The 18,554-nt window shown below is 48.2% G+C and overlaps 9 protein-coding genes across 10 annotated transcripts; 4 read left to right on the forward strand and 5 right to left on the reverse strand.

Annotated features, from left to right (window-relative positions):
- The first annotated feature begins 36 nt into the window (after positions 1–36).
- Positions 37–782, forward strand: LOC131208950 (deoxycytidylate deaminase). The gene has a single exon (XM_058201896.1). It carries the CDS (start codon positions 87–89, stop codon positions 687–689), a length of 603 nt encoding a protein of 200 aa, XP_058057879.1. The 5' UTR covers positions 37–86; the 3' UTR covers positions 690–782.
- Positions 699–3,146, reverse strand: LOC131208949 (nucleolar protein 10). Its single transcript, XM_058201895.1, has 4 exons — positions 3,041–3,146; positions 1,841–2,967; positions 1,110–1,769; positions 699–1,039 (listed from the first exon to the last, which is right to left on the reverse strand). Exons 1-4 carry the CDS (start codon positions 3,104–3,106, stop codon positions 799–801), a joined length of 2,094 nt encoding a protein of 697 aa, XP_058057878.1. The 5' UTR covers positions 3,107–3,146; the 3' UTR covers positions 699–798.
- A 188-nt stretch (positions 3,147–3,334) lies between these two features.
- LOC131208725 (myb protein) lies at positions 3,335–8,415 on the reverse strand. Its single transcript, XM_058201559.1, has 8 exons — positions 8,151–8,415; positions 7,904–8,053; positions 5,839–6,753; positions 5,476–5,751; positions 5,154–5,374; positions 4,790–5,069; positions 4,546–4,704; positions 3,335–4,481 (listed from the first exon to the last, which is right to left on the reverse strand). Exons 1-8 carry the CDS (start codon positions 8,226–8,228, stop codon positions 4,353–4,355), a joined length of 2,208 nt encoding a protein of 735 aa, XP_058057542.1. The 5' UTR covers positions 8,229–8,415; the 3' UTR covers positions 3,335–4,352.
- A 2,254-nt stretch (positions 8,416–10,669) lies between these two features.
- On the forward strand, positions 10,670–11,699 carry LOC131209212 (ribonuclease H2 subunit B). The gene is made up of 2 exons (XM_058202222.1): positions 10,670–10,765; positions 10,832–11,699. The coding sequence occupies exons 1-2, from the start codon at positions 10,732–10,734 to the stop codon at positions 11,656–11,658; spliced, it is 861 nt and encodes a 286-aa protein (XP_058058205.1). The 5' UTR covers positions 10,670–10,731; the 3' UTR covers positions 11,659–11,699.
- On the reverse strand, positions 11,677–12,414 carry LOC131209213 (SNAPIN protein homolog). The gene has a single exon (XM_058202223.1). The coding sequence runs from the start codon at positions 12,199–12,201 to the stop codon at positions 11,752–11,754; it is 450 nt and encodes a 149-aa protein (XP_058058206.1). The 5' UTR covers positions 12,202–12,414; the 3' UTR covers positions 11,677–11,751.
- An 83-nt stretch (positions 12,415–12,497) lies between these two features.
- LOC131209126 (NHP2-like protein 1 homolog) lies at positions 12,498–13,284 on the forward strand. The gene is made up of 2 exons (XM_058202116.1): positions 12,498–12,635; positions 12,743–13,284. Exons 1-2 carry the CDS (start codon positions 12,633–12,635, stop codon positions 13,121–13,123), a joined length of 384 nt encoding a protein of 127 aa, XP_058058099.1. The 5' UTR covers positions 12,498–12,632; the 3' UTR covers positions 13,124–13,284.
- Positions 13,285–13,333: 49 nt separating this feature from the next.
- LOC131210262 (la-related protein 7) lies at positions 13,334–15,179 on the reverse strand. Its single transcript, XM_058203483.1, has 3 exons — positions 15,000–15,179; positions 14,099–14,936; positions 13,334–14,003 (listed from the first exon to the last, which is right to left on the reverse strand). The coding sequence occupies exons 1-3, from the start codon at positions 15,175–15,177 to the stop codon at positions 13,334–13,336; spliced, it is 1,686 nt and encodes a 561-aa protein (XP_058059466.1). The 5' UTR covers positions 15,178–15,179.
- A 207-nt stretch (positions 15,180–15,386) lies between these two features.
- LOC131208707 (endoplasmic reticulum lectin 1) lies at positions 15,387–17,540 on the forward strand. Of its 2 annotated transcripts, XM_058201533.1 has the most exons (5): positions 15,387–15,607; positions 15,671–16,360; positions 16,622–16,669; positions 16,819–16,998; positions 17,065–17,540. In XM_058201533.1, the coding sequence occupies exons 1-5, from the start codon at positions 15,428–15,430 to the stop codon at positions 17,512–17,514; spliced, it is 1,548 nt and encodes a 515-aa protein (XP_058057516.1). In that variant the 5' UTR covers positions 15,387–15,427; the 3' UTR covers positions 17,515–17,540. The 2 variants fall into 2 exon arrangements, with proteins under 2 accessions (XP_058057516.1, XP_058057517.1); XM_058201534.1 differs by lacking the exon at positions 16,622–16,669.
- LOC131208708 (intraflagellar transport protein 43 homolog) lies at positions 16,580–18,433 on the reverse strand. Its single transcript, XM_058201535.1, has 4 exons — positions 18,225–18,433; positions 18,103–18,135; positions 17,892–18,038; positions 16,580–17,793 (listed from the first exon to the last, which is right to left on the reverse strand). The coding sequence occupies exons 1-4, from the start codon at positions 18,338–18,340 to the stop codon at positions 17,568–17,570; spliced, it is 522 nt and encodes a 173-aa protein (XP_058057518.1). The 5' UTR covers positions 18,341–18,433; the 3' UTR covers positions 16,580–17,567.
- Between the last annotated feature and the right edge of the window lie 121 nt (positions 18,434–18,554).

Raw genomic sequence — 18,554 nt, forward strand, 5'->3', positions numbered from 1 at the left:
TCCGGTTTTGCACCAAGGACCAACGCCTCGCCATATAACTCGATCCTTTTTGCAGTTGCAGTTCGTGGTCTCGAAAAATCGCCTAAATGGAAGATAATATCTCTGCCGCAGCAGCGGTGCAGTCGCCGAAGGACAACTACAAACGAAGGGACACCATCGATTGGACCGAGTACTTTATGGCGATGGCTTTTCTGGCGGCAAAACGAAGCAAAGATCCGTCGACCCAGGTCGGTGCCTGCATCGTGAACGAAGAGAAGCGAGTGGTTGGCCTCGGGTACAATGGTTTTCCCACCGGCTGCAACGATGATGACTTCCCCTGGTCGAAAACATCGGACGATCCGTTGGAAACGAAGTACCTCTACGTGTGCCACGCGGAGGTGAACGCAATCCTGAACAAAAATAGTGCGGACGTGAAAAACTGCACCATGTACGTGGCCCTGTTTCCGTGCAACGAGTGCGCAAAGATCATTATCCAGTCGGCGATCAAGGAGGTGGTGTACATGAGCGATAAGCATGCGCTCAAATATCAAACGATCGCGGCGAAGCGGATGTTCGATGCGGCGGGCGTTAAGTACACACAGTACAAACCGCGCCACAGTCGAATTTTGATCGATTTCTCCGAGATCGATTGGGACAGCATGAATCAGCTGCCAGCGACACCGATGAAGAACGATGGGACAACAATTTGAACTTGTTTGTATATTTCCAGTTTACAAATCGCCCATTTTAGTTCGAGATCAACCAATTTGAGCGATGCAGTTAATAAATCCTTTGCTTTGTGATACGCTACACAAAAGTTTAAAATTTCTTCGTCACCGCCTTCCTAATGACACCCTTTGCCGAACGTATCACCTTCCGGCGTTCTTCTTTGTGTTTCTTAAGTGCCGCCTGATAACGCGACCGATCCCGTTCTTCGTCCTTACCGCCACGCGATCGGGCTGCCGTAGTGAAAGTGATTTCTCGCTTTCCGATACCATTATCAAACTGAGCGGTTGTCGTGGTGTGATCCAGTTTCGTAACGCGCTTGCCAAGTGATACACTGAAAGCATGCCAGAAAGCGGAGCATATTAGGACAATTATGAATTACGAAAAGGCCGTCAGTTACTAACGTTTGCAGTTTCCTCGATGGCTGAATGATATTAAAGTTGGCACCTTCTTCCACGTCTAGAGAAAATTCAGCTTCATCACCTTCTTCGTCATTCCGAACACCACTCGATTCTTTCCCGCGACCATTGCCAAGTTTTTGTGGTCGAACATTTGCCTTTCCATTTCTGGCACCCTTTCCGGGACGTTCTTCGTCCATTCCTTCGTCTTCCTTATCGCCCTCCCGCTCACTTTCGCTTTTTTCGCTGTACAGATCATCGTCCGTGCTCTGCTCATCGTTCTGCTCTTCCTCCGGATCGACAACCACATTCTCCTTGCGCCGTGCCTTGTCCCGTTCTGAGCGCTGCAGAACGGCACTAAGGATACGGTACTCGTTTGCTTCCTTATCCACTTCGAAATCGGGATTTTGGAACATGCCCTTGAATCGATCGTCTCTTAGCAGCCCTTTGGCAATGGCGCTTCGTTTAGCATTTCGCATGTGTTCCTCTTCCATCAGCTGCTGGGCAAGGTCACGATTTACCTCGGGCAGGGCAGACTTCAGCTGAATACGAGCCGGACGTGCGGCTTCAATCTGCTTGCGTATCTTCTCCTTTCGGAATCCATCGAAAGCAAACGTGTCGGAGACCGATTTGGCCTGTTTGTACAATCGTATGTCGATAAAGAACCTAAAATTGAGCAATAGAAACAGGAATAGTGGGGCATTCAACACTCGTTTGAGTCTTTTCCATTCGCTCACCCATGCATGTACGCTCGAAGCATTGACGTGCCCTCCAGATGGTCGAGCTTCAAGTCGGCCAGTTCCTGTTTCGTAACAAACTTGTAATCGTCGTACAAATTGTGTACCGTTTCCGACTCAATGTCCTCCACGAGATTGTCGAGGAACGAGCACCAGCGCGGTGCGGGTCCCTCGCTCGGCACGTAGTACGGAAGCATCTTGGTGTCCTCCTCTGCAAACAGAAACAACCCGCTGCCGGGAAAGTGTGCGAAATCGTTGAAATTGCTACTCGATTCCACGCATGCCTTCTGCTTTAGCGTGCTTTCGTCCCAAATCTTCAGCATGGCCGCATCGAGCGAGTAGACCGATTTTTGTTCTCCCTGGAAGCGTATCTTTTTAATCGGCAGCTGGTTGAGATGGTCCTTCACGGCGATTGGACTGCGACCACGAATGTCGTAAAGTAGCACGTGGCCCGTCGATGTGCCGGCCGCTATCGTAAGTCCATTTTTGAACTCTAGCGCAGTAATTGATGGTACCTCTTTACTTGGCGGTAAGTTCCGGGCAACATCCAGTGTTCCACAGCACGCTTTATCACGATAGTCCCACGCCTCGATCGTACCTTCCTGAGTGCCGACGCATATCATTTGGTGTTCGCGATTCACCGTGACGCTATCAATTGCACTGGCTGCGGTAGTGTAAGGCAACAGGAATTGTCCGCGCTCCAAATTCAACCGGTAAATGTCCGCCGACGTACCAACCAGCAGGAGATCGCAGGTCGGCTTGTGGTACACTATATCTCTGCCGAAACGAGGAATCCGCAACCGATAGTGTCGGCCGGGTGCTGCGTGTATCTCAACGTATCGGTCCGCGTGAAGAAAGGCCATCTTGCTGTAGTCATCGCTAAGGATTTCGAACTTTTCCACCTCCGAATCGAAGCAGCGCTCAAACTTTAGAGACAAATTGCTCACTTCGAAGCACTTGACACGTGGTTTGTATGTTCCCGTTGCCAGGACGTACTGTCCATCTGGAGTTATCGCTATGGCCGTTGCAACGCCGGGCATATCGAAATCCTGTATTAGCTCTATGCGGCGATCCGAACTGGCCTGCTTCTTTTTCGAGCCTTGTTTTCGCTTCCGATCGACTAGCCACTATGGCGCAATGAAATCATCGTAATGGAATGTAAGTATTGCCCGAACTAAGCCAGTCAGATGTTGTACTTACTTCCGGAATTGATTTGCCACCGCTGAGGTTATAGATTTTAACATTATTTATGTCGGTTACCAACATTTTTTAAACATTCAGCCACACACCGTTTCGAAGAGGACTTTCGCATCCAAGCACACACCGCAAAACGTGAACACATTTGTAAACATCGCGTTTGACAGCCATCGGACCAAGATGCATAGAACTTGCGGTAGTAGCAGAATGTCAGGAAGAAGCTTGCTTTACAAGATAATGGAACCACAGAGAATTGGTTTGGTAGGCAAATTAATGCAGTTTTTGTTGTTGTTTAGATGAAAATATGTTTATTTTTCGGTAAAATTAAACCACTACCGTTCTTATTGTAGGAGGTGTTCTAAGTGGTGAACTCTAAGCATCTTTCTCAGCGGAACATTTCCTACGCTATGCTACACAATTTCTTTTTTTAACATTTTGCAGAATTATAATGTTTCAATAACTTTCGTTATTACTCCCTTACACTTATGTATACTTTCACAAACAGAATATTCGATGAGAATAAGCTTACGTACAATATGAAATCCTCCCATTGTTCCGTCGGCGTTACAAAAAATTTTGCTCAGCTTTGCTCAGGTTGTCAATGATTCACAAAACAACGACAAATGGGGCAAAATGCTCGAAAAGAAAACGGGTAAAATTTCGAAAAATTATAACTGAAGCAAAGATAGAAAAAACGGCTCGTAACAAAGTTCCTCGACTCGACTTATCTCAAACTACAAAAAAAAAATTTCGTCGAAAAGCTTACATTTAAAGTAAAATATAAAATATTATGACTTGGTATATGCCGCCATATCCGGCATATCTGTTACTCTCTTTTTAGATAGAATTACTACAACAAAACTTTGCGACATCTAGGCAAAATAAATCAAGCTTGTATACCTATGTATGCTCCATTACGTATGCTAATTTAGATTTTACCGGCACAAATATTAGTACAGTATGTACGTGTCCACACATGAGGTTTTTGGTTAGTTTTATGCGCTCCTCTTTGTCTACCGTATGTTGGACGAAATGAAAACTCATAGTTGGGAGTTACCGCTACTAAATCAAATTGAACCAAATTGCGCCGCGTATGATGCACGACGGCAAACTCCTTTACATTGTAGTTCCTTTCCGTCCCTTTCGAACTTACGCTACATGTATTGGTGATTTAATTTCTAACTTCTTCCTGAAAGCGCCCGACTGCTGCACCTGGGTACACTATAATGATTTCATGTTGACATGAAATCACTCATTGCATCTGCGATGGCCTTATGGGGATTGGTACGAATCATCAATCCACGCTCACGTGAGCTTATTTATAAAAGTTCAAAGAGCGTGGCTGAAGAGACGTTTTCTTGAGACAGTTGTGCGCCTGCTGGGCAATGGTTTGCTGGTCACGTGTTTTGCCACACGCGTACTTCAACCATTTGTGGTCGACGGACTAAATGAGACAAACAAAGAAAATGATGAACCACTTGCAATGGGGGACATTGCGCAGCACTCACCGTTGGTGTTGTGGGTTTGTTTTGCAACCTGTTGTCCGCAGAATTACCAGCGGTTTCGTGCAACCCAGTGTAATCGTCAAGCAGTACTTCCGAATCGCCCAGCCGATCGCGGATTGACGGAGAGTAGGGTACACCCGTTTCTGAGATGACCGACTTGCTCTACAGCCAGAAGAAGCAGAAAACATGATGTTAGTCTTGCACTGAGCCTCAAAAAGCCTGGATTATGGAGGTGTCATTCACTTACAGGTGTTTCCGCAAAGAAACTCATGTCCGAGTTATCCCATTGCTGCGAGAAGACTGAGCTGGAACCCTTTTTGTGCATCCGTGGCGAAGAGGGCGGAATTTTGTTTTCCTTCAACTGCACCTTGCTTGCGTCCTGTGTACCATTACTGGCCGTCGTTTTGTTGGCGGCGGACGATGAGTCACTCACCAGCGACGATTCGGACAAGCTTTCCTTTTCCCGCTCCTGGTGCATGATTTCCGCGATGTCCTCTCCGATACCGGCAGGGCTTGGTGGTACGTAGCTAAGCAGGAGCGACAATCGAAAATAAGTTTCTGCGATTTTCTTCTGAATCAATAAATTCTCAGCCCAAGCTTCAAACACTTACACTTCCGATCGTCGTTTGCCCACTTCAGCCATTGCATTTTTAAACGGCGTTGGTGTACGTGGTTCAAACAATCGCTTTGCATCTTTCAACGGGGTTTTGTTCTTCTCCTCGTCTTTGTCCCCGCTCTCCTGCTGCTTCGTCGACGACGGAGGTTCTTTTTTGATCATGGAAAGACCAGTGTCCTTCGCTGGAACCGGGGTACTCAATAGACTAGTGTCGTTCTGTGTAAAGCATACGATCGTTAGTAAAAAATCGACCTTTTTCATCTCCTCAAATACCACAGCCGTATAAAAAAAGTGATCAATCAATGGCAAAAACGTACTTTAAGTGCGGCCCGTTTGACGGGTGTACTAGCGGGAATCTGATCAAAGGACACATTCAAGCTGGGAGAGTTCAGGAACTGACTCGGCGAGAACGGAAGCGGCTTAATGGGCGTGATGGACGGCGAGAGAATGTGGGAACCAAAGCCGGGCGCCCCATAGCCATAGCCATTGCCACCGCCGGCCGCTGCGCCTCTTGCGATGTGATCGTCGTCGATCGGATTACCAGCACTATCGACCTGGTATTGCGCCTGTGCTCGCAGCATTTGCAGCTCGTTCTAATCGAGTGGAAGGAAATAGTTATTCAAATGGTGAACGTTGACATTTCAGTTACAAAAGGCTAAGGTGCCATTAACATCGCTTACCATTTCATCCCCAACATGTTTCCTCTTGCGCCGCAGGATGTTGGGGGTTACCTTGCTGTCCATCGGTTCAACATCCTCGCAAACCTTTTTCGGTGAGTTGATCAGTTCGTGTAGATCGATATTGGCTGGAATACACTGAGCCAACTGCTGAATCCCACCATGGTGCTTCTGTACGAGCAAGGTGGTGCCCAACACGTGCCTTGTTCCCGGCGCCGTCGGAGCATTTCCTTCGGCGATTGTGTTATTGTTGTTCAGCGGCATTTTTCCCGACTGATTATACAGGAGCTTCAAATCCAGCTTCGCTGAGTACAACGGTTCGATAACGTAATGCTTCTTACGATCGGCGACGGGGCTGACGAGGAAATCGCCCCGTTCCGTCGACACCGCGACAGTTCCATCAATAATGCTCTCTTCCGCCGGAAGGTTGTCGTGGAGCATGCTATCATCAAGCGTCGATTTTTTGCGATTATTGCGGATAATGTTCTGCAGACTTTCGCGCTTTGGGAGTGGTTGTGGGCCACTGCTGGCGTTTCCATCCGAACCGTCGCCACAAGTGCTGCCACCGGACAGCGGTGCCGAATAGGACAAGCTTGGCAGTTTTCCCCGGCGTCGTGTTGCTTCGGGGCCTTCATATTTGCGGCGCATGGTCGAATTCCAGTGGTTTTTGATGGCGTTATCCGTCCGGCCGGGCAGAAGTTTCGCTATCTTGGCCCACTGGTTGCCCCACTTCTGGTGCGCCGTATAGATCATCAAGTCCTCTTCCTCCGTCCAGGCCGACTTGATAATATCCGGGTTCAGGTGGTTATGCCACCGTTCGCGACACTGCTTCCCGATGCGTCCGCGCAGGTGCCGTGCGATGACCGTCCACTTTTTTGGTCCATATTTTTGCACCAGAGACACCACTTTGTCGTCCTCCTATGGTAATGAGCAAAGACGGTTCGTTACTTATTGCAAGCATAAGACATACGATTTAGTCAATATTTTCGACAGAGAAATACATTTGATTGAAATTTTGGAAACAAGATCCACCTGTTTACGCGGTCTATGCCACAGCCGGCCAGTGGTAGGTACGCATCCTATAACAAATAAACGCACCTAAGGCAAAAACAAAAGCGCTGCATCATCGGAAATAGGATCGGCTCCAAACGCCACTATGCCGATCGTATGATTTGGGTTAGTTTGAACGATGGTGCCCAAGCACCAAGCGCCGCGATGACCGATGGAATTATCGTAATGATCCAGTTCCGGCATAGCTACTCCCATCACATATCGTTATGCTCTGCATGAAGGCAAGGGCTTAACAACTCCGTTTCCTGTACTGCTTTAAGCTTTTCGATGTACCTCGCCTCTACCCATTGCAAGGAGAGATCGATACTGTAATTCACACGCATCCAAAGTTCTTCAAAAATTTTATGTCAACATTTCGTGTCACAGCTCGGTGACCGTATTTCATAACTACGACACGGTTGCGTGCTGGTTCCCGGTGACGGCGAAACAAAGAACAACAACCACAGAAACCAACCAACCAGCAGAAAGTTGGTGGAGGAACTTCTTGTCGTTTCCTGTCGCTGGGGTCTACGGGCGTTACGGTCCAGTAGGATCCTTGGTCCTGGGGGAAAAAGAACATCGTCGTCGCACCACACACCTTGTGCGGCAATCTTAAACCTGTGCCCTGGGAGCGGGCCACACTAAGGGAAGTACATAAAATACGATCGACGAACACATGGGAGGAAGAAGCAGAGCTAGAAAGTGAAAAAAAACCGAAAGGGGTACACCGCCGAGAAATCTTCTTACCCTCTTTCGTAGGGCAATTTGTAGGATTGTGCAATTTGCCCCCTATCTTCATACGCAAGGGGTAAAGACAAAAAAGGCGAAAAGATATTTCTCCGTTGGGACGCTTCGGTGACTCACGATGAAACGGGGTGTGTTTTCGAAATCATTTTAAAATTCGGGCATACCCCAAGACACTGTCGACGTGTCCTGGCGAAGCCGACCAGCAATCATTGTAGCGATTAGATGGTTAGATTTACCTGAGGCTCAGAGATATCTTTGCTTTCACCCTTACCTCTTTCGTCCAAGGGCCCTTGATTAAATCCGGGTTGACCACCTTGGTCCAACGTTGCTGGCATTGCACATCGGTCCGGTCCTTCAGCAGTCTCGAAACGATTTCCCACCGTTCACCGTACTGCTCCACGAGTGTTTTCAGTGCGGCATCCTGCGGACAGGGATCAACACCATGGTTAGGCTATGACTCACGCAACACTTTTCTGGCGCCTTTCTGCTGCGGTATCTGCGAAATTCCAAAGCCTTACCTCGTGCTTGCTCCAACGCGTTTTGCTCAACCTATCTCCCTGCGAGTGCTCCGAGTTATCGTCGTCCGAAGAGTCCATTGTGGTGGTGCACAGGCCCTACCGCTTCAAGGGGAGTCGGTGAAAGCAGTTCCCCTAAGTTCCCAGCGAGATATTGGAACGCACAAGAGTTCAATCAACTTTCTACAATGCGGCGGATCGTCCTATCCTTTCATCACAAGCCTGTGACTATACAAATTCGGGCGTCTCACATACAAACAACTGAGACTTCGTCTTTGGGCCAAGAAGGGATCAAATGATCCTGGACTGTGTTGTTGCTGCTTTATTCGATTCTTGCGTATGCCGCCGTCGGGATGCGCCTGGCGCCCGGGTGCGTGTCCCGGACCGGAGACACGATCTCCACGTCTTCACCCTCACGACCGACTGGTTCGCCCGTATCCTTTGCTGTCTTCCTGCGCACCACTACCAGTGCAGTCGCCACCTAGCACATATGCAGCATAATCATCGTGCCGTGCCGTGTGTTTAATTATTATTTCCACGGCAGATGTTTTGTTTCCGCTCGCGTTCTCATCTCCCTCCCGGTGTGGCACTTCAGCGCGCTGCCGTCTGTTGTGTTTTGCTTCCTCTTTGGCCCATCAATTCACCCACTAGCACTGTCCCGGTCGCGCACACGCAACCGTAGGGCACTTATCCCTCGCACTCACCTAGGCTACGCAATGGCTCACCCCGTCACGTTCCTCATCGAAGGGCGCGCCTATGTTGTGTCTCTTTCCCCCGTAAACGCACACACGCGCACACGAATGGGTCACTGTTGCCAGGACTTGATCCCCTGGCCCGCACGTGCAGCAGGGTTCGGTTCTTTTTTTATGCTGCCTCAGCACTGCGCACACACCTAAACACGGTGTAAGCGCACACAAAGTGGGTCCCGTTTTCCGAGGGTACCGCGAGTCCGTGGGCCGAGAACCGACGAGGGATGCGACACTATTCAAATTTATGAACGGCGCTAAAGTGGCTGGCGCATGCCCGCGCGGATGAAGCGGATAGTAGAAGTAACTAGTAACCGCAGATCACATCCATCTCTAGCAGGTCGGCGACTTCAGACCGTGTTATTTTATTTTATTTCATTGCGCTCCCAGTTGTCCCAGCAAAAGATGCCTCGCCGTACGCCGCACAAATCGAATCGAATCGCAACGACGACGTAACGAGGGTCGCACCGTTTTTACTTCCTCCGTCCGTGAAAATGTGTCCCTTTCTTCCGGCCACAGCCAGGGGTGCCGAGCATAGCCCGCGGCCTACGGAGACGAATGGCAAAGTTCCCCCTCCTCCCTCGGACCGAGCTCGGTCATTGATGGTGGTAGCCGCTGCTACTAGGCGCTGTTTACGCCCAACCCTTCGAGGGGGGTTCGGAGCACGGCGGGAAGGTACTTGTTCGATGGTGCGGCACTAGAACTTTGGGATGCTTTGCCAGACAAGTGCGATTAAGCGAGCCCGGTTCGCTCGCTAGCCTTATCAAACACGATATTTAGTAGCACTCTATCGTTTCCTTCGCTCTTGCTCTCTGTTTTTCTCTCTTTCTCGCACACACTCTAGCAATCGTTGCAACTACGCTAGAGGAAAGAGGCCAGAGTTGCGCAAGCTTCCGTACGGATTCTTACGTTACACTACACACTTTGCCGTTCAAATTCGAACGAAAGGTAAACATTCACGAGATTCCCACGAGATGAGCCGAGGAACGGAGGGGCTTATCGGTAGCAGTGTTAAAAAGGGTTACGCACGTAACACACGACAAAAACACCCGACGGACAGTAAACACGCACGCTGTGGGGGGCGGGGCGGCTTCAGGAAACACACATATTCCGTTTGACTAAATTCCGCTCTCGGAGTCGAGAACACTGCGGGGAACGATTCCGCCCGTGACGAAACGACCAAAAGTGGATCACAAACACTGAGTTTTCACTTCACGCAACACCGTCCGGCAGCTGCTACTGTCGCAAGGGCCGAGCACTATTCTACCATTCTGCGTCCGTGGAGAAGACCATATTCGTCATTCGAAAGCCAGCCGAAACTGTCCGCGACACTTGCACACGTCGCGTAAAGTAACCAACGACGCACTTCCGGTAGAATGCCGTGCGTGTGACGCAGATAGGACTGATAATTTTGCGAAAAACTTTCGCGTCGTTATGCGTTTTCCGACCGTTTTCGCTTTCCGTTCTGAACTGGCTGGGTTTCAATTTATTTGACAGCAGCCAGCAGCAACATCAACAGGGAGCATCTTCGAGTTCGAACATCGCAAAGCCTTTTCGAAAAGCCTCTCACGGTAGACGGACGCTTTTTCGTGAAAATGGTCCACAAATCTAGCTCATTAGCAGTTTGGAACGAATGCAAATGGAAAATTTAATAATACACAAAATCTCCAGCAATCAAACAGCATTCGAAAAGTTTTGTTTTCGTCGGAAAACTAGTGCATCCATTTTCGAAACTGTACGCACCCGTGGGCCGCACCTTTTTCATAGGGCGTGTCGAAAATTTGGCGCCGTGATCGAGTTTTGTTTTCTCTCCAATCCTCCGATATATTTTTGTCGCAATGTCTAATAACAAGTTCTTTTTTGTTTTAAAAGGTAATTTAACACTCAAAACTAACCGCATTCCGGAAAATTCTCAACTATCATGTGTTCTTGTTACAGATTCCCTCATTGGAAGTGGTGGCTCCAGTTTACAAATCGTAGCTCTACGAAATCCGGCCACGACGAAGGCATCAAAATATCTGTTACACCGGGGAGGGCCTCAGGGACAGAGCACTCTGTATGAAGTGAATTGTTTTAATGAGCACCACAGGTCCTGGTTCATTAACCAGTCCGTATGTTCTAATGGAAGGATATTTTTACCCACGCTTATCGACCCGCTGTTTCTGGTTCTTCCGTATTTGGAGCAGCATTGCACGAAACGAGCGGTTCCGCTAGAGCAAGCATTGATGGACGATGAATTTCCACACCTTTCTCTACTAGCCGATGTTCTGAGCCCGGTTGGGTTGGGTTTGATATCGGACGAAAAGCGTGCCGGTGACATCATTGCTTACAGATACAGTGAAGCAAAGGCTTTGGCCTGGTTGGTCAGCAAATGCCAGCGGTTAAGCGGAGCCGTCAGTAAACAGGATGGTTCCGCGGCACGCTCCAAAAATTTTGTCAAAGAGGAAAAGGAGAACGCAGCGGATTTAGATGAGAAAGAAGCGTTGCACACGGCGTACGGCATCGTTAGTGATTATCTCTCGCTGGATATGTGTAAAAAGCTGTCCATAGCGCTCGGTTTTCCGGAGGATGAGAACGTTTCGAAAAAAAGAAAATCCATCGCTGATCTGGAATCGGCGGTGTTGAAGAAAATTAAAAAGGAAGAACAACACGACACCACTCCCATCAAGTTGCAAGCACCGGAAAGGAAAGTTTCTGCCAAGTCCAAAGCGTTGGCGAAGGCCGCCAGTGGGTCGAAAAGTATTTCAAGCTTCTTCAAGAAATAAACGCACTCAGTACCATTGACGAATGTTTAATGAGATGTACAGTACAATTATAGCTATTTCAATCACGCGCCTAGTTCATCAGAGAGTCGAAATTTATGGCTCGGCCGTTCCGGGATCTACTGTTTGTAGCTCCTGCTGCTGGCAAAGCAGCAATAATCTTTCTTGAGCACCTTGCAAAATGTTCATAATCACCACCACTTTTTGCTTTATGCGCACCATTCGCTTAAAGTATTCATGCAGCACAGGATCGTTCTCAAAGTTGAGGTTCTTCATTTCACCAGACAAATCATCGAGCACGGACCGGAGCTCATTCTGCGTGCTGCTTGCGTCCCGAATTTTGTTATCCAGATCGTCTATCACGGGCTTAAACAGACGAAAAAAGCCTTCGGTCAGGATGTCGCGGGTCGGGTTTTCACAGAGGTTTTCGGTGTTGTCGGTACGTTCCTCGTCGTCGATGGACGTTAGCGAGCTGTCCGAGTGCTCCTCTGCCATGGTTTGTGTCGCTAATCTGCTGATAACACAACCTTTGTTATGCAAATGCATGCACGCAAATTAATGTTGGTAATGCATTCCGCTGCAACTATGGCACTGAAGAACGACAAAGAAATCTACAAAGATCGCCTACGAAACAGTGGTAATTCACTTGATTCTACTAAATAATATGCGATGCTTGTCTGTGACCTTTACTAGCGAATTTCGTAGCAAATAAGGAAAAGGGTTAAATTGCAAACCCCTGGAAAAGGCTGCAACTTAGGGATGGGCTGTTTGGGTGACGAAGAGCAATCAACTGTGGCTTTGAAATGTCAACCACGAACAGCGTGCTTTTGTTGCCGGAATGTCAAAAGCATTCGAAAACACATTTTATCGCAAGCGGCCAATGAAGCTACGAGCAGAGGCTTTGCATTAAAGTGTTAAGCCTATATTACCTCATTCTACATTGCATTCCTTGTGCTATTTTCTCTCGAAAACTCAAAATGGTGAGTACTTTCCGTAGCAGGCGAAATGAAACATGCGGAACGCACTTAATCATCGGTGTGGACGAAGGTGAAATTCTAACCTCGTGGCGGCATGTTTTTTTCCACAGACGGAGGAAGTTAACCCGAAAGCCTATCCTTTGGCGGATCAGGCGCTTACGTCGAAGATCATGACGCTGATCCAGCAGGCCGTCAGCTACAAGCAGCTACGCCGTGGAGCCAACGAAGCCACGAAAACGCTGAACCGCGGTCTGTCGGAGTTCATTGTAATGGCAGCCGACGCCGAACCAATTGAAATCATCCTACACCTTCCTCTGTTGTGTGAGGATAAAAACGTGCCGTACGTGTTTGTGCGCTCTAAGCAGGCCCTGGGTCGTGCCTGTGGCGTTTCGCGTCCTATCGTAGCTTGCTCAGTTACGATCGACGAGGGCTCGCAACTGAAATCGCAGATCGTATCGATCCAGCAAGAAATCGAAAGATTGCTCGTCTAGAAAGACAAGGGACGGACAAGTGCTGGATTACCAAGTACAAAACGTATTCCGATGCACTTCCTGCTCTTAAAGGTTGATGTGCGGGGATTATTATTGCTAGATTTATTTTACGAATAAAACGGTTCGTATGATGCGGAATCGAAACGCATTTTGCACATGAAGGAAAAGATCTGCGAAATTTTATTTATTTTCCTCTTGTTCGAACGGTCCCTAATCGTCGTCATCATCGTCAAACTTGATGTGGCTATTGATCTTACGAATCAACTTCGTACGCCCACGAACCTTCTCCGTTTTAACGCGTTTGTTCAGTTTGTCCTCTCGATCGCGCAACATCTTGTGCCAATACTGTTGCTCTAGCTCGCCACTGAGTATCAGAGCGCTGTGTTCCGCGGAGTTGTATTCCTGTACTAGCGCGTTGGCGTTGGTTTTACTATCGACGCGAACGAACGCCTCAAAGTCACCTTCTTTCAAGTCCACGTATTTCACATACGCATATTGTCTTAGCTCGGCTCGGAAGTCCTTTATGTCGACACATGGTTCCCGAAACTTTATGCCCACTATAAGCCCCGGTTCGAAGGAGAATAGGGGATGCTTGGACATAGCGGCACTCGTCTCAGTGACCTCCGGCTCATCATTACATCCTTCTGCTCCGGGATGCTCCTCATCGACAGGCATGGCACCATAGAAGTTGACCCGTGGGGACGACTTAATCGATTTCATTCCACCGCTTCCCGATTTTCCATTTCCTACTCCGGAAGCGTTCGATTTGGACTGCCCACGTTGGTGATGCTTTTCGGACTGCGCAAATAGTCGCTTGAGCTTAATGGCTTCATCGCGTTGTAAGTTGAGATATTTGTTCCGTAATCGTCGCCATTCTTTCCTATGCGAGGGCGAAAGATGAGTTAAAATTTTAAAACTCGGAGTCCGTTAACAAGTTATGACGTGAACTGCAGAAAATAGAGGGAATGAACTCACTTTGTCATTATTTTCAACTCATAAACCTTATCGTCCAACTGCAACTCTTTCTGCATGGTACTGCATCCTTTCCTTTGGCGGCATTTTTTCTTCCCATGAGCGATCGTAACATCGTCCACCGGTTCCAGTTTTTGTTCGTTGACTTGCTCAACCGAATCAACGCTTTTGTGTGGCTCCACTTCTGCCTGAGGTCCGTCCTGTGACTCATCTTCGTCACAATCTGTATCCGTTTTAATTCTTTTCGGTGGTGGCTCAACGCTGTCTTCTTCATCCGGAACAACGGATTGTTCTGCGGATTGGGCGAGTTCTGGATTACTTTCCGGCTTCACTTCAACGTTTACTGTTGTTGTTGAACCGCCTTCATTCTGCACGATCGTTTCCGCACCAGTCTGCAGTTGCGCTAGTTTGTCCTGTTCGTAGCTTTTGATGCTGGCCATCTTTCCCGCGTCCGCTGCCTCGTAGGCGAGAACTCCTCCGAACGTCTCGAACGTCTTAAGTGCCTTCTGAACGCTGGTTTCCTCTTCAAACTCGACGAAGCCAAATTCTTTGATTTTCTTTGAGTGCTTAAATTTTGGTAGCGACACGTACGCTACCTTGCCGTAGCTGGAGAACACATTACGCACCCAATCGTGGTTTGCCTTCGGTGGCAAACTTTCGACGTACAGCGTACATTCTTCGCAGTTCGCACGCGCTACTAGCTCGTTTTGACGACGCACCTTCAGATTATCGTCCGATAGTGTGAGAAAACTTGACTTTTTGAGTGCAGTAGCAATCTCCTCCACGCTCGTGGTAAGTGCCTTGATTTTGTTAAACTTCAGGAACTCTTCTACTGGTATGACTGCAAGGTGAACAAATATTTGGTCAAGAAACTGGTTGGTTTGGATAATATTTTATTCCTTACACGAATCGTTGCGCAGCAGCTGTCCCATGTAACGGTCCTTGCTCAGATTGGCATCGGAGAAATAAAACTCAATCTGTGTCCTTATTGCGTTGTACGTATGTTTCTTCCGATGACGTCCTTTCTTCTTATCATCGTTATCTTTAGCACTCTTGGTGGGCGTCTGTTTTTCCGACTCCATTATCGAAACAAACCAGTAATACACGGCTTCGAAAGCAATTTTTGCAAATCCAAATTCGTGCACGGTTTACGCTTCCAATGTTTATGTTTCGCTTGTTTGGCGTGGACGTCACAATTCAAATGTACGTGAACTCGGCCCCGAAGCGCCTGACAGCGCAACTGACAAGCGGGTTATCAGCGAAAGCGAAATTGCCTACTTGTCTCCGTAAACAAATCGGGCACCAATCAATTTCTACCACGATTACCGATGGATGTTTCGTCTTACTAGGATAGTGCGAAATTTCGGAGTGATTGGAATAAACATGGAGCTACTGTTTCTACTTACTCTGCTGGTGGCGTTCCCGCTGCTGCTGGTCAGGAGCCACGATTTGAAGGGTTTCGACGATTCGGTACTTTTCAATCTTGTTTGGCACACCAAGGATGAGCTGGTGGTGAGACTCAAATCGTCGGCGCAACCAAAAATACAAGCCTTTAGTGTGTCCGTTTCTCCACAGCCATCTGCGCCCGATGCGGAAGAGGTTGTGATAACGTCGGCTAACAAGGAGAAGTATCGCTGCATGATCCCGTCGATCACGGCCAAGGAAAGTACCAGTGACGTCGAGTATAGTGGCCCTACGCCGTTGGAGCTGCTGGAGCCTCTGTTTTTGTCGACCAGCTGCTCGTACCGCATCGAGAGTTATTGGTCGTATGAAGTGTGCCACGGCAACTACATTAAGCAGTACCACGAGGAGCGACATGAGAAAACGAGCAAATTGCAAGAGTACTTCCTCGGCCGCTGGGACAAACAGAAAACGGAAGCATTGAAAGCTCGGCTAGCGCAATCGGACGCGCAAAACGAACAGTTAAAGTACAAAAAAATCGAGGGCTTCAATCTGCCGTACCTGGAGCTAGAAATGGACTCCGGAACGGTCTGCGATCTTAACGGGGAGCCGCGCGTAACGAAGGTGCTGTACGTGTGCTATATGTTTGGCAAAAACGAGGTGTATTCGCTGAAGGAAACTTCCACCTGCAACTATGAAGTAATCATTCTGACCGCTGTACTGTGCACTCATCCAAAGTATAAGCCGCAGGATACGGAGGAAAACAAAATCAACTGTAGTCCGATTGGGGACTCGCCCCGTAAACCGAAGGCCCTGCTGGAGATGGAAATTGAAAAACTGAAACAAAAATATCAACAGCTTTCTGTAAGTTTTCGTCAGTTGGAGACGTTTTACTCCCTCACTTTTCGTTTTCCCCATAAGTTACTCATTTGTGTGTGTCTCCTACTTGCTTTGTATCGAATTGGGCGCAATTTCTATCGTTTCTTAGCTGATTGACTGCCAATCATTGCTGATGCTTTAGTTTGTTGCGTGTCTTACATTATCCATTTCCTTAGCTTACCACTTTGGTTCATCTTTTGTACGTATTTTTTCTTTCGTTTTCCGTTTCGTTTCCTATTTTATCAGGTGACTATAAGCGACGTGTTGGGATTTGAAATGCCAGAATTGAACGAGGTTGGTTTCTATTTTCTTCAGCTTTGGGTCGCACTCGGTGCCAAGGGTGTGACGCTTGTTGAGTGATACAATTTTGCTAACACTGTGGCGCAAGAAGTTCATCGCTGTTGCTCATATGCAACTTAATGTTACATTTTGTGCGTTTGCAGGACGGCTCGGCGCGAGGCGAGCCGATACGGAAGGACACTTCGTACTCGTTCGATTGGAAAGTGGTCGATGTGGCGGACGAGGGCACTACGCCCGTTTCATCGATGACCAGACGTCCGAAAAAGTCTAAGGAACTAACTTCGCTGCTGGAATTCTTGGACGGAGCATACTGTTTACCGGGAGTGAGTAACATTGGATAATGAAACTAATCGTTGAGAGAGCGCGATTGTAATGTTCCTGTCCCGCAGGGTTCTGGTTGGTGGAAGTTTGAGCTTTGCTTTGGCAAACACGTGCGTCAGTATCACAAGGATACGTCGATCTATTTGGGATACTTTGACGTGGACAAACACCGCGAGTGGCTGGAAAAGAATCCGCTAGTGCGCTTCACGCGAAAGAACGACAATCAGATCAGCCACTTCTACACTGGGGGCGATGTTTGCGACAAAACCAATCAGCCTCGTCACGTGGAGGTAAAGCTCAAGTGCACGGAACACTCGGCCACGTCGGACGCGATTGGCCTCTATCTGCTCGAGCCGCGGCCGTGCGAGTACGTATTGAACGTGGAATCGTCCAAGATTTGTGATATCTTGCCACTGGCATCGGACGACATGCTGCTACCGGAAAACTTGCAGCATCTCGATGAAGAAACCCTTCTGGTCATGGATAGTTCCAACAGTAATAGTAATGTTAATGATTGAATAAATTTACCACCACCTTAAAGCTAGTTCCCTTCACCATAAGAAACGCCGCGTTAGTTGCTAAACTCGGCAACGGGTGCCTTCGTTTCGGTACTTATTTTAACCGACAGCTGAGTAAACAGTTGGTCCCAGCTCCACACTTCGTCCGGCTCCTCGATGTCTTCTTCGCTTTCCAAGCACTCGGTTAGGATGGAAATGTTGATCTCGTCTAGATTACCGAGTGCCGAAGCTTTCCCGTTTGCAAAAATATCCGAACCAAGATCTTTGTACGTCGTTACACTAAAAATGAGTGAAAACAAGTGGAATCCATTGTTGGTTTTGCCATTTCTTTCTCCAGTCAGTGTAGAGTCAATTGTTTGATCCACAGTGAAACGTACGTCGGCAGATTAGGACTCTCGTTGTACAGTAAACTCTCGTGAATATCGTCCGCATCGGGCAACACGGGAATATCATCAATTGGATTGTGCTCTACGACGGCGTTGCTTTCGTCCAAGGACTCCACGTTACTGTTGCTAAAACGCTCCCTGTAACGGATCCACGCGGTCGTTAGTGGTACCTTTCACCGATCGTCGACCGTCGGTTACTTACATCTCCAGAATGTTTAAGAATTTGCGTCCGCTCCTGAAAGACAGTGAAATCAAAGTGCATTCGTTAATGCAGTTCCCGCGGGACGTGTTTGATCAATAATCAGCGTGAAAGCGCGTACGTACTTCGTGGTAGCGCTCGTTAAGGTCGACAGTGATCGACCAATCGAGGCGTCTTCCATCCAACTGTCCGTTTTTACCTTCGCTGGTGTGGCAGCAGTCGGGGACGGTTTTTCCTGCATCCTGCCGAGGAGGTGTGCCGTGTTTCTTTATTGACGACCCGTCAATTACCACCGTGCTCGTTAATTATTGTCACCCGAGCGGAAAAACGTAACCCTAGCTGCTAATTCAATATTGATGTTACGATTTGGTGAGCAGATAGCATCACAATTCTGCCGTTATGTTTTGGTTACGATGGCAGAATCGTTGTCAAGGCAACGCTGAAAGCTTGAGCTG

This window comes from Anopheles bellator, chromosome 2, assembly GCF_943735745.2.
Source record: "Anopheles bellator chromosome 2, idAnoBellAS_SP24_06.2, whole genome shotgun sequence".
NCBI lineage: Eukaryota > Metazoa > Arthropoda > Insecta > Diptera > Culicidae > Anopheles > Anopheles bellator.